Genomic DNA, 14,933 nt, shown 5'->3' on the forward strand with positions numbered 1-14,933 from the left:
AAACAAACGTATCATATCCATACCTTTGGTTTTGTGATTGTGAGTATATGATCTGTAAGATGTGTGAGTTTCATGTATAAAGTTTATTAATGCATTGTTATAAATTTGGTGTATTTTCAAGACTTTAAATTCTAAAAACAGTTTTTCTGTAGGATAATCGATAGGTTTTTTATACACATATTACATTCTATTCTATTGCATTATGCTTAATTTTTTTTTCGTTATATTCTATCCCATTCCCATTATACTTAATTTTTCCCGAGCTATTTTATTCCAGTACATTATTGATTAGATCACATTCTGTCCTATCATGCTATGTTCCGTTTCGTTCTAATTTATTGCTTTTCATTCCGTTCTGTCCCATTTACGCCTATATTTTAGTTTGTTATTTTTCAATTCCATTCGCGCGAATACCTTTTATTTTGTTTATATAAATACAGTAAATGAAACAGCACATAATACAGTGGATTTTTGTAGGGTTATCCTAAACAGTTCCCATTTCATGTTATATCATTGTATTTGATTGTATTTAATTACTCTCAGTACTTACTTATTGGCTTTTAAGGAACCCGGAAGTTCATTGCCGCCCTCACATAAGCCCGTCATTGATCCCTATCCTGAGCAAGATTAATCCAGTCTCTACCATCATATCCTACCTCCCTCAAATTCATTTTAATATGATCTTCCCATCTACGTCTCGGCCTCCCCAAAGGTCTTTTTCCCGCCGGCTTCCCAACTAACACTCTATATGCATTTCTGGATTCGCCCATACGTGCTATATGCCCTGCCCATCTCAAGCGTCTGGATTTAATGTTCCTAATTATTTCAGGTGAAGAATACTATTACTCTCAGTTCTATTAAAAAATTAAAACATTATTTTCGTCTTCACGCAGAGGAAATGAAACGTAATTCCCCAATATTTTAGTTGGTTAATTGAGAATATTAGCTGCTGGAACAGCTCATCTAAACACGTAATAATTACTGTACTCCGTGTACTCGCTCGCGCGGATGTGTATTCACCCTGACTCATCTCTTTCACTCGACGAGAAGGTCTCAGACAAAACTTTTACTGGAGTAACATGTATCAACTAACTCATGCCGCATGGTGATCGTGTAGGCCGGCCGGCTCGTGTTGTCAAGTCTGGCCCCATAAAGCACGACCCGGCGATGACTATTGCTAGCCGGGATGCGCTGAAAAAAAAAAAAATACAGTTCGCAAGGCCTGTCTGTGGAAATGTGGAAAGAAAGGTACCGCTCAGCGACTCGTATAAAAGGGATGACTGCCGTCCAAACAATCATTCTCACAACAGAATCCAAGAAGTCATCTGCTTCTTGGATAGCCATCGAGTTTCAAACTTCAGTTCTCTTTGCATCATAAAGCAGTCGTATAGCGTTACGATGTGTAAGGTGAGTTAAAATTTGTGAAGTTTCAGAAACGCGTTCTAAGGATTGTTTCACTACAGATCTGTAAAACCATTATTTCTTTTAATAATATGGTTCAAGTCATCCTTATAATTGATAACAATATGCATTTACATTTTAAATATCCAAAAATCGATTTTCTTTTATACAAATATGTCTTAAACTTCTAATCACTGTATCTTCTAAACTATAAATTACTTAAGTTAATTAAAAGGTATCATAAATCTATAATTCCTTAGGCTATGTCAGATTTCCAAAATGAAAGTGACCATGACAATTTTATTTCATAAATTTATTATTTCATCAACTTCCAAAATTGATATATCTAACACTGCCTTATGGCACTTAGGCCCCTATATATTTAGTTCTAAAATTATTTATTATTATTTATTATTATTATTATTATTATTATTATTATTATTATTATTATACTCAGAAAATTACTCTTATGAGCCTAGCGCATACTTTGCTTTTAAGATCGATTCTCAACTTTTGATCTGAAGTGCCTATTAAGAGAAAAACTTTTCTTTCAAAAATCCTGTCAAAATATTTCAAATTTTAGACACTTGTAAATTTATAGCAAGCTTATGAACACAGTCTCACGGAGAATTCCTCGCAGTCTGTGTTGCTGTGTTTCCGGAGGACATTTTTACACACAATTTTGAAATGAATTTTAGTTACCATTAGAACTGAATTAATAATTATTGGTGTCAGTTATCTGTTAGTGATTTACATATCTTCAATTTTTATTTAATTTAAGATATAGTTACTGCGAACCTTTTTCATATTTTTACATTATTATTACTAAGACATTAATAAACTTTTAGCAGCCATTAAGGGTCATAATTACCGATTTTATTTATTTGTTTATTTATTTATTTATTTTATTTACTGTGGTAGAATTAAGGCCATCAGGCCTTCTCTTCCACACCACTAGAAATAAAATACAACTACAAGAAAAATTATACATCAGAGCAATTAATCTACAGTAATAACGAGTGATAAAATGAATTATGTCGATTATGTTTGTTCAGAGTATTAAGCAATTAATAGATTTTCTCAAAATATTTAAACCAGTTTAACTGGCAAATTATACATTTTTAAGAATATTCAATATGCTTAAGCTTTCTCTTAAATGATCATTTAGGCTACGTTATAATCAGATTTTACAGAACTTAAAATTTATTTTCTGTTTCTTCATGAGATGTGTTGCTGGTCCATAAGGATCCTGCAGTCTACTTCGTGTAGCACAGTATAAGTTACTCGTAGGCCTACATAGAACTTATTAAGATTTAAAGTGTATGGAATAATAGGTATAAAATAATTTATAGTTCGGAAAAATAAATTTTTAAAATTCTTAGTATGAAAACTGTGATATATTTATGATTAATATAACTGATAAAACTGTATTCAAGTTCAACTCTTGTGATGTTTAATGCAATATAATACGATACTTTCTTTTAAAAAATGTATATATACGAGTAAAGCGCTTCTCGTCTTGCGATGTAGCCAACAAATGGCTAATTAATTATTTTAAACTGCTCTCTAATTTAATTTACAGGAATTAAAGCTCAGTTTTAAATTTATATTAAATAATATTAGTACATCAAAACTTTAGAACACCTATGTACCCCTTTGTTTTGTCCGGAATATATTTTTATGCAATGTTCGTTCTGTATTCGTTTCGTCTTTAAGTACTATATAGAGTTTTATTTAGGATTCACTAGTTTATGCTATGAAAGGAGCACTTTTACATTACTTCTAATATCTTTATTTCGTAAAACATTTAACTTTTTAAAGTACCTCGAATTGCGTAAGATGTACATTATATAAGATGTGCTATTTTTCTTTAAAATCCTATTCTTGCTACCAAAGTAAAAACAATTCAATATTTTATCACTTCTAATAAAGAAATTGATTCCAGATTACTAATCCCAATTGTAGATTGTATAAAATCACAATTTTTAAACAAAACAATTTTATTAATCATTGGTATAAATTGGTATGATCATAAATTTAAAAAAATTGGTCCATATAGTTAATTCCGAATTGCCCAAATTATTTTCTGTCAGAAGGTTTACGCATACGCACCTCTATTAGACTTTGTTCCCTTCTCAACGCCGTTTCTGTCAGTTCATGCGAACATTGTTTTTACAGTTCTGAATGTCTGTACTTCTTTCACGTTTTGTGAAACTACTGTCAATGCAAAATTTTGACTAAATCTATTCATTTACGTTTATATTGAGTTTAAAGCCAATTTTCTGCTTCATATTTAATACTGAAATAGTCAACATTTCACAAAATTTGAAGAGGAATTCTTTTATTGTTCTTTGTAATAGTACACATTTCATTATACTCAGTATATTTAGCAGTTCAGTGAGTTTCGTCAGAAATCGTTGTTCAGTTTCCAGTACTGAACATTTCGTAACGAAGCCCTTGGTGCTTTTCTCTATAGACTATACTCTTGGATTATGTGATATACATTTTAAGTACGTCGGTGGGTAACTATGTACACTGAAAGGTCTTGGGAAGAAGAAATTGTCAATAGTTATCTCCCAGCTCCTTTCCAGAGTCATTAGGTCTATCATGATATGATGGTATCATGATTAATTGGAGTTGAGAACATAATATAATAGAGGATCTAGATACAGAATTTTGCTTTTTTTATTTATAAATAAAGGGATAGCTTGCGTGAAGTAAATCTACTATATGGGACAAACAAATTTATATCCTCATTCGATGGCACTTCCAAGTAGAAGGTTTTCCTATTTACGAGTAAATACATCGCCCTCAAATGGAATAGAACATCCACAGAAATAGATAAAGGAGCATGTACGATAATCATTATACCACTGAATACCGACTCCGTTTGAATGAAATACGATGTAAATAATTAAAATTAGAAATTTGTTTTAATGAAAAGTTTTTTAGGGCCATATTCATAGACATTCTTAGCGCGGACTTCTGGTGGATGACCAGCGAACTAACGTGTTTCGTATTCGTAAAGTAGTGTTAGCGATGTGATATGATTTGAATCCTGTACAAGTAATCAGTCGAAAGCCAGGGCTAGTTTAGCACGCTCGTAGCGCGGGCTAGCGAAATGTCTATGCATAGCATCCTAAATGTTTATGTTCTGAAAGGTGCCTTATCCTTAAATGAAATGACTTTAGATTTCTTTGTAGGTATTATTAAATTATATTCTTCAGTAATTTTATTAAAACTAGAGTTTGTTCATGTAACTTTTCTTCAGAATGACGTAGAATAATAACCTCGGCACGATCCATCTTATTTTAAATATTATGCCAAGCTTTTAGAAAGGCTCAAGACTGTACTTGCATTTACAGTTTTGTAGAGTCAATTGCAGTAATGATTTAAATGCATTCCTTTAACGCTTTCTGGTTTTAACTATCGGGGATTTAAACCATCGCAATTACGAGAGCTATTAAATTAATGTTTGCGGATCCTTCTTCTTAGAGAGGTATGTTGCCTGACGTGTAGGCACTTTTAACATTTTATTTTATTTTCCTTCTCTGACACATGATTTATTTCATCCAACAAGTTTAATGTTCAGTAGTTTAATTCCACGGAAATTTAATAACACCAACCATCCGTACCGTATATATACCGCAAGTTTCGGCCAAAATATTATGTGCTTACATATTAAGTACAAATAATAATGAAAACAAACTTATATTTTCCTAAACAATATTAATAATAATTATAACAATAACCATAATAATAATGTTCTCAGGAAAATATTTGGGGCTAAGAGGGATGAAGTTACAGGAGAATGGAGAAAGTTACACAACACAGAACTGCACACATTATATTCTTCACCTGACATAATTAGGAACATTAAATCCAGACGTTTGAGATGGGCAGGGCATGTAGCACGTATGGGCGAATCCAGAAATACATATAGAGTGTTAGTTGGGAGGCCGGAGGGAAAAAGACCTCTATTGAGGCCGAGACGTAGATGGGAAGATAATTAATATTAAAATGGATATGAGGGAGGTGGGATATGATGATAGAGAATTGATTAATCTTGCTCAGGATAGGGACCGATGGTGTGCTTATGTGAGGGCGGCAATGAACATCCGGGTTCCTTAAAAGCCAGTAAGTAAGTAACCATAATAATAATGATAATGATCTGCATAGAACAGTAATTGAATTTTTTCACTTGATTTAAATTTTAATTACTTTCAATTTATATTATTATTATTATTATTATTATTATTATTATTATCGCCGGGTTATTTCCAAATTATTAAAAAGAAATAGATGAATTACGCTACTTACAAATGTTTCTATCCTGCGTAAAGACAGACATTGTTAGGTTCTTTGTCTTTCGCTCTAGCTTAGGATACAATGAGGGTTTCGTAGTAATAATAATAATAATAATAATAATAATAATAATAATAATAATAATAATAATATAATAATAATAATAATATAATAATAATAATAATATAATAATAATAATAATAATAATATAATAATAATAATAATAATATAATAATAATAATAATAATTATTATTATTATTATTATTATTATTATTATTATTATTATTATTATTATTATTATAATAGACATAATCCATATTAAGGACGTAAAAACCCACAGGGTAGTAGTTAAGGCTCCTATCTTCACAGACAATCGGCTTTAATAGCAGTAGGGATGTCAGTTCTACGTGTTTGTAATCTTTACTCCCAAAGAAATAACCCCTATACTCATTCTGTTAGAATCAGGATGAATCCCAGGATCAAAGTACGGCCGGAAGAAATAGATTAATTAAGAAAATCCACGATTCCATTGGAAATAGAACCTGCGACTTTTCGGATTGCAGCGTAATGTCATATCCGTAACTCTACCACACGCCCCATCAACATGAACTACAGTAATCGTAATAGATAATAAAATAGATTAATATATAACTAATTCTATTTAAGACTCTTCTGACTCCAACACATTTAAAACTATTTTTAATTGTCTTTAAGAATTCTTGAAAATTATTTACATCATTTCAAAACTATTGTCCCATCCAAAGGTTAGCTGGGAGTCCTGCAATTATTTTCCCATCAGTTAGCTTAGAACAAGGTTTGGTCTCTGTAATAATAACGGTAATAATAGCCATGTGCTGAAGATGACGATGATGATTCTGTAAAAGAAACATTATACTGTATTTCATTTAAAGGGCGAGTTCCGTTAGTCATTTTTTTTTCATCATTCTTGTCTCTCAGAATCATTAACGGAATTTAGACGTTCACATATAGTAAAAATATCTAGTCTTCAAGTTATCATGGCGAAAGGACACTTCTTAAGACAACGTACAACACATACAAGACATTCCAGAGACATAAATTTCCACTTTCCTCTAGCTCCATAACGGTACTTCTTTGGCTATAGCGAAGAGATATTTAAGCATTTAATGTATGTTAATTAATAGAGTCTACTTCTGAAACACAGATGTTATAAATCTTAATCTCTTCTTGCTGCAGATTTTGCTCATCCTAGCTGTGACGGCGATGGCCGTGGCTCGCCCCGAGCCTCCAGTGGGCAACCAATACCTCCCTCCCTCAGGAGGCGGTGGCGGCGGCGGTGGCTATCCCGGTAGTAACGGTGCAGGTGGCGGCTCTCCTTCTAGTACTTACGGTGCCCCAGGAGGTGGTTTCGGACGCAACGGAGGAGGAAGTGGCGGATTCGGCAACGGTGGCGGTAGTGCGCCTTCCAGCACGTATGGGGCTCCAGGCGCAGGACAAAACGGTTTTGGACGTAATGGAGGATCTTCCGGATTTGGTGGTAATGGAGGTGGAGCACCTTCCAGCACTTATGGAGCCCCAGGCGGATCTCAAAATGGATTTGGTCGAAATGGCGTTGGTCATAATGGCGGTGGTAGAGCCCCATCTAGCACTTACGGAGCACCTGGTGGGGGTCAGAATGGATTTGGAGGCGGATCCCACGGAGGTGGTGCTCCATCAAGCACTTATGGTGCCCCTAATGGTGGACAAAATGGATTTGGCGGTGGACAGAACGGGTTTGGAGGAGGACAGAACGGATTTGGCGGTGGACGTAACGGAGGCGGCAGAGCACCTTCCAGTACTTATGGAGCACCTGGAGGCGGTCAGAATGGCTTTGGAGGAGGCTCTAATGGAGGCCGACCATCTAGCACATATGGAGCTCCCGGAGGAGGACAAAATGGCTTCGGTGGAGGACAAAATGGTTTCGGCGGAGGATCTCACGGAGCTCAGAATGGATTCGGACGCAACGGAGGCGGTAGGGCACCTTCCAGCACATACGGAGCTCCCGGTGGCAGTCAGAACGGTTTTGGCTCCACCCCTTCAAGTACATACGGAGCACCTGGTGGTGGCAATGGAGGTTTTGGACGAAATGGCGGCGGAGGCCCTTCCAGCACTTACGGAGCACCAGGAGGCGGTCAGAACGGTTTCGGTGGAGGAAATGGAAATGGTGCCACCGGGGGGTTTGGGTTCGGAAGTGGAGCGGGGCCCCACGGAGCGTTCTCAGGGGCTGGATCTGGATCAGGCAGTGGATATGGAAATGGAGCGAACGGCGATGGTGGATCTTCTGTAAGTGGCTTACATTAAATATTTACCTAATGTACGTATGTAAGAACTACTGCATAATTTATATATACAGACTTGATGACTAAATTTATTTATTTATTCTCTTGAAGTATGTTCGTCTCCAATTTAAGTTTATTATAAAAGTCTGGATTTTGTGCCTGAAATTACATCTCCATTTGCATGTTATAGCTTTTAAATGATCTGATGACCACAAATTTATTAAAATCATGCAAAGTTATAAATTTATTTTGGCTGAAAGCAGAACATTTGTGTAGGATAGATATAATATTCTCAATGTATTTTAAAATATGTGCTCGAGTTTTCGATATTTTATTTACCCTGTGAAATACTTGACAGATCGAGTGATTCTGAAGCAGATTTCCTCCGAATTCTTCAATCACTTCTGCCATTTTTATTCTAAAATTTCTTTGACTGAGTAACCCCTCTATTTTAGAAAGTGACTAAGGGATGTTGCTGCTGAAACTAGTTCTCCTAACAAATGAAGCATATGGCACTATTAGCAAAGTGGTTAAATATCCGCTTTTTCCTTGGAGGAGACCGGAATTCAATGACTTTGAATTTAAATTTGTCGTAGAAGAATATAGTGGTCGCTTACCATTATTCCAACATGTCTTAAATTAATTATCGTTATGGGGCAATGCAGACCCACTCCATGTGATGCCAAGCAGAAAAATGATTATAGTGCGGGTTTACACTCAATACGTCTGTTCTTTTTTCAATCTCGTATCACAAATTGCTTCATTATCTCTGTATCAATAGCTTGTTGACAGTGATTACCTTGTATAGTTTATAGAGAATCTTAAATGAAGATATGAATTACACAGGAACGTTTCTTTTCTACAGGAACCAGCCCAATATGAATTCAGCTATGATGTGAATGATGCTTCAACCGGAACAGAATTCGGCCATCAGGAATCTCGTGACGGTGACGTAGCTCAAGGCTCTTACAATGTTCTCCTTCCCGACGGCCGCAAGCAGATCGTAGACTATGAGGCCGACCAGGAAGGCTACAAGCCAGAGATCCGATACGAAGGTGAAGCTAATGGAGCAGGAGGTGCTGGCGGTGCTGGAGGTGCCGGAGGTTACCCATCTGGTGGAGGTGGCGGTGCTGGAGGTTATCCATCTGGAGGAGCAGGTGGCGCTGGAGGATACCCATCAGGCGGATCAGGTGGTGCCGGCAATGGATATCCTTCTGGAGGAGCTGGTGGAGCCGGTAATGGATACCCTTCTGGAGGAGCTGGTGGAGCCGGCAATGGATATCCTTCTGGAGGAGCTGGTGGTGCAGGAAATGGATACCCTTCTGGAGGAGGTGGTGGAGCCGGTAATGGATACCCCAGCGGTGGAAACGGAGGTCACCCAGGATACTGAACAGCCTACTTATTCTTAACTTTTAGATGTACATGAGAGGAATAGTATATTATAATATCCCACCTTGATTTACAATTCTTAAGATTACGGTCCATACATGTTGCTGCGATGTTGACAATAGGTACGAACACTGGAGACTGTTTGCAATGGGCTTGAGTATTACTTCTTTTTTAATTTTCGTATATTGGATGTGAATAATTAGGCCTAAATTATTCTGACTCTTAAGAGAAGAAAAATATCTTCAATCTTATTGCAAACAGTTTAAATGACACGATTAATGAAACCGAATTACGTCTGTACACATTAATGATAGACTATTACTAGTATATTGTTACTTAGTTTTTGCACCATAATAATTAAATCCATATTATTATTATTATTATTAATTTCGTGTACTATGTATGCGAATATGTTATTTATATTAGCAAATAGAAAGAACACAAGACAGGGTTACTGTTAAATGTGTAATCCAAAGACAGGTCGCATCTACACTGTTACTGATCTTAAATAAGTTCTGTCCATTATTACTGAAATGCTTTTATGTACCACTAGTCCAGCCGAAGATAAGCTGTGGCTTTTTCTAGCCTAGAAAATAAAGCACATGTGATATGCTGAATATCTTATTTGTTTTTTAACAACTTTCAAAACCCTTCTAAATAACTAACGAAATTATCATCACCATTACCATCGTTCTGGTATTAAATAATACCATAACTACTATTATCTGCATAATTTTGTGGTAATTTTCAGTTCCGATCCCTAAGGAAAATCCTTACCATTTCCCCTCATTTTGTGTTCAAAAGAGAAAGCTTATTTTTAGGTCTCTGTAGTTTTGAAGCGTAGGTTACTGTATAGTACTTCCTACATTTTGACATCACTATACTTGTGACGATTAATAGGCCTACTTCTGTTGTAACTATTCCCCGTACGTTTCCTTCAAAACAAGGGATCACTATCACTACCACAACTACCACCACCATCACCACCTCCACCACCAATACTACCAACACTACCACTACTACTACTACTACCACCACTACCACTACCACCACCACTACTACTACTAGCACTACTACCACTACCACCACCACTACTACCACTACCACTACTACCACTACCACCACTACCACTACCACCATCACCACCACTACTAGCACTACTACCACTACCACCACTACTACTACTACCACTACCACCACCACCACCACTACTACCACTACCACCACCACCATAATAGTAATTGTAGTAATGATAGTAGTAGTAACAGCAATAGTAGTAGTAATAACAATAACAATAGTAGTAGAAATGACTGCAGTAGCCATAATAGTAAAAATAGTAGCAATGCTAATAATAGCAATAGTAGAAATAGTAGTGGCAGCAGTAGTAGTAATACTAGAAGTAACAGTATGTATGAATATGTATGAATGTGTATGTATGTATGTATGTATGTATGTATGTATGTATGTATGTATGTATATGTATGTATGTATGTATGTATATGTATGTATGTATGTATGTATGTATGTATGTATGTATGTATGTATGTATGTATTAGCACTGAAATTGGATATACTACCGGTGGCAGTGATATATAATATACAGTATCGTTACAATAATTGCAGCAATTACAACATTAAAATAATTACAACAGTACAATAATTACAACATTACAATAATTATAACAGTACAATAATTACAACATTACAATAATTATAATTACAACATGCTTAATAATAATTGTAATAACAACAGTTTAATAACAATAATAACAACAATAATAACAATAATAATAATGGTTTATTTTAACTGGCAGAGTTAAGGCCATTCGGCCTTCTCTTCCACTCAACCAGTATGATATAAAATTACTACATAGCTATGAACAAAACATAATTAATACAATACAATACATAATATAATACAATGACAATTCTTTTTATCTTCCCAACATACCAATAAAATAATAATAATAATAATAATAATAATAATAATAATAATAATAATAATAATAATAATAATGTCATACCTGAACATAATTGAATTGTTAAACTCGATCATGATTATAATCATAACTTCAGTTTGACTGCGTCCGTAAGTAATCGTTCAACCTATTTTTGAAAGCAGTTATTGTCTGGCAGCCCCTAATCTTGTGAGGTAGAGAATTCCATTCACAGGGGACTGAGACAATAAAAGAGATGAATAGTGGGATTTTCTATGAGAAGGAATTGCTAGTATTTGGCTCTCCTCTGACCTGGTGTTTAGATTGTGATTGGAGGATAAGTAGTTAAACCGGGAACGAAGATAATGTGGAATAGAAATGTGGAGAATTCGAAACAGAAGAAACAGCGAATGAAGTGTTCTACGGTTATTGAGTCGCAGCCAGAATAAATATTTGAATGAGATAGTATGATAGTGGTTGACTCAGTAGTAGTAGTTAGTAGTAAGTAGTAAGTAGTTAGTAGTAAGTAGTAGTAACAGCAGTAGCAAGAGCAGCAGCAGTAGCAGTAGCAGTAGTAGTAGCAGCAGCAGCAGCAGCAGCAGCAGCAGTAGTAGTAGTAGTAGTAGTAGTATATTATAAACTACATAAATCATTCAGCGTCGAATTTAAAGTGCGCTATAGATGGGCTATTAATTTTGGCTGGAGCCCTGTGTCAGGGAGAGATAGTCACGGTCTACGTCTTGTTTGCATTTATCTTCACTCCATACTGTGACTTAGCTCCAGTAATTTAAGTGTGCTTAAATGCGACAGGCTCATGTCAGTAGATTCACTGGCATGTAAAAGAACTCCTGCGGGACAAAATTCCGGCGACGCTGATATAACTTCTGCAGTTGCGAGCGTCGTTAAATAAAACATAACATTTTAGCTCCAGTAACATATCCCTTAGTATCGCCTCCTCTTTTGCTAACAACACTATAACTTTAAAGTTATAGATCTTATAATTGGATACTTTAAAGTAAAAAGGTGCAAAGTGCCAAAATCATAGAAAACGAAATTATTACGCAGAAAAGTGCAACATGCCTAGGAGGTTGATGTATGAAAGAGGCTACATCCAGTTGTGTTTCATAAGCGAGATATTTAGATGTCACGTTGCCAGCACCATGCAGTTTCAGACGGTAAGCGCCCTCTTGAGCTGCACCATAGAAGGCCAGTGAGTGCACAAAATATTATAAAGACTGGCACCAGTCTTTCACGGTTGCCTGATAGTAATGCTTGTTCCATTGCAATGGATCTTCAACAGGTCATGTTTGTGCCTACACTTACAGCGAAATGTTTTACAGACGTCAGCTTTTGTGTTAGGCCTATAACTTTGGAATTTGTGTATGTAATACAATGCAGTCTTACATGTGCATGTGGGATGAAAGCATCGCGAGTAGAGGTGCCAATGAGATTTCCTCGTGTCTGCTAAAACTGATCAATATGGACATAAAAAAGAAGAAGAATCTGATAATCTGGAGCAATAACCATGCAGCTCAAAACAAAAACCGTGTAATGCTTGAGTCTCTTTTCAGTTGCCATTGATTTATCTGAGCACATAGAACAACGTGTCCTCCTCAGTGGCCACAGTTTCTTGCAATACGATTTTGATTTCGCTTTGATTGAAAAACGAAAGAAAGTGACAAAAGTCTTCAATCCTAGTGATCTGCTTAAAATCGTACAAGACTCTCAAGTTGTAAAACCATTTCAAGCAGTTCCAATGCTAGAGTCGGGTTTCCGTAATATCCAAGATGTTGCAGATCAACTAATTTCCAACAAGAACTTGAATATTTCTAAGGCATGTTGAATTCAGTATGATGTTAGAAAAGCAGGTAGTGTTTCTGTGAAATAGTCCCATGAAAATGAAGCAGTGCATACTGCTTAAAAAGGGGGAAAAACATGAAAGATGTGCAGTCAGCGTTTTTTCAAGTTAAAGTACAAAATAGGGAAATTACTGAAGAAAAGAAGAGGAATGATTCCCTGCCTTCCAAATGAGGAGCAAAGGCAGTTCTACAAGCAGATCTGTAAGTAAAACTTGCTCCAGAATAGGAAAAAATAAGTTTTGGACTTTTCACCATTGTACTGCAACTGTACCCATTACTTAACCCTTTTCACAATTTGTGTTATATAATTAAATCTGGAGAAGTAATGTCTTTACATACCACTATTATTAATGAGTAAACAATGTACTATTGCTGTTTTCTATCAGTAAAAAAAACATGACACAAATATGTGTACAATTATTCCTACAGCTACATTTGTTTATCTTATCTCCAATATTTCATTTTGGCACTTTGCACCCTTCTACTTTAAAGCATCCAATTGTTTTCGCTACATCCTGCACACTACATAACAGCGCCGCACGGCCTTCGATTCACGAAAATAGTATCTGCTGTAGATAATACATTTATTATTTTACGAATTCTATTTCATAAACCTGCCTTCAGGGTCCAGATATGGACTCTTTGTTATTTCTTTATAGTCATTATGAAACAGTTTCATCATATACCTCATTTTACGAAGATTTACAAGTGCAACAACCTGCTAACAAACAGTCGGACGAGGCCATAAAATTAGACTGTAAAAGCATTAAAAATTCACTCATATTTATCGATGAATATAACTAAAAAATCAATCAAGAATGCTCAGTTCCGCCATACTACATAGACCCTAACGGCTATGTGATTTAATTCCGAATAACTTATGGTTGATTATATAACAAAAACAAATTTTATTACCGTCATCAAAGTGAACTCCGGAGCCCATACGGTGCGCTAAACTAATCTGCCGAACAACATCGGCAATTATGTCGACAAGACGGACCGCTCGGCAAGGGACAATAAATCCTTCCCGCGAGAAAACACGAAGCAAGTACTCACGATCTGCAGGCCGATACTGCAGTAATGTGCAGCGAAACAGATGATCTATCAAACCAATCATCTTCTACCCTATGCGTTGTATCGAGCGCGTTTCGTATTCCTTCTGAAGTTTATTTGTATAGTCGCAATCAGAGTACGTCTTCTTATTTATATGCTATTCTACAGGCTATAAAACCTCAAATATATAGATTATTTATGTAACTTCGTCATAATGCAGACATACACCCATTTTACACCCGCGGGGGTTCCTGAAGCTTATTCTTGTGGTACGGGGATACTTTGGATAAGGAATGTTATTGATTTCTTCTTTCAGAAAGTTTTTTTCATTTATATTTTTTTAATGTGGAATTAATATCAGAAGCCCAATTAGCCTTTATTGGAACAACTTAAAAAACCGTTAATTTCTTGTTGACATTCTTCTTGTGGAGTCCGCGACATTTGCGACAGTGTGTCATTCCCGACAGTGCCACTGTTATCATCGAGTCCACACCTGTGGAGTAACGGTCAGCGCGTCTGGCTGCGAAACCAGGTGGCCCGGGTTCGAATCCCGGTCGGGGCAAGTTACCTGGTTGAGGTTTTTTCCGGGGTTTTCCCTCAACCCAATACGAGCAAATGCTGGGTAACTTTCGGTGCTGGACCCTGGACTCATTTCACCGGCATTATCACCTTCATATCATTCAGACGCTAA

At 36.0% G+C, this 14,933-nt stretch overlaps 1 protein-coding gene across 1 annotated transcript; it reads left to right on the top strand.

Annotated features, from left to right (window-relative positions):
* Positions 1-1,295: 1,295 nt before the first annotated feature.
* Positions 1,296-10,010, top strand: LOC138710849 (pro-resilin-like). Its single transcript, XM_069842011.1, has 3 exons — positions 1,296-1,407; positions 6,923-8,008; positions 8,870-10,010. The coding sequence occupies exons 1-3, from the start codon at positions 1,399-1,401 to the stop codon at positions 9,392-9,394; spliced, it is 1,620 nt and encodes a 539-aa protein (XP_069698112.1). The 5' UTR covers positions 1,296-1,398; the 3' UTR covers positions 9,395-10,010.
* Positions 10,011-14,933: the final 4,923 nt, after the last annotated feature.

This window comes from Periplaneta americana, chromosome 12 (genome assembly GCF_040183065.1).
Source record: "Periplaneta americana isolate PAMFEO1 chromosome 12, P.americana_PAMFEO1_priV1, whole genome shotgun sequence".
NCBI classification, from domain to species: Eukaryota; Metazoa; Arthropoda; class Insecta; order Blattodea; family Blattidae; genus Periplaneta; species Periplaneta americana.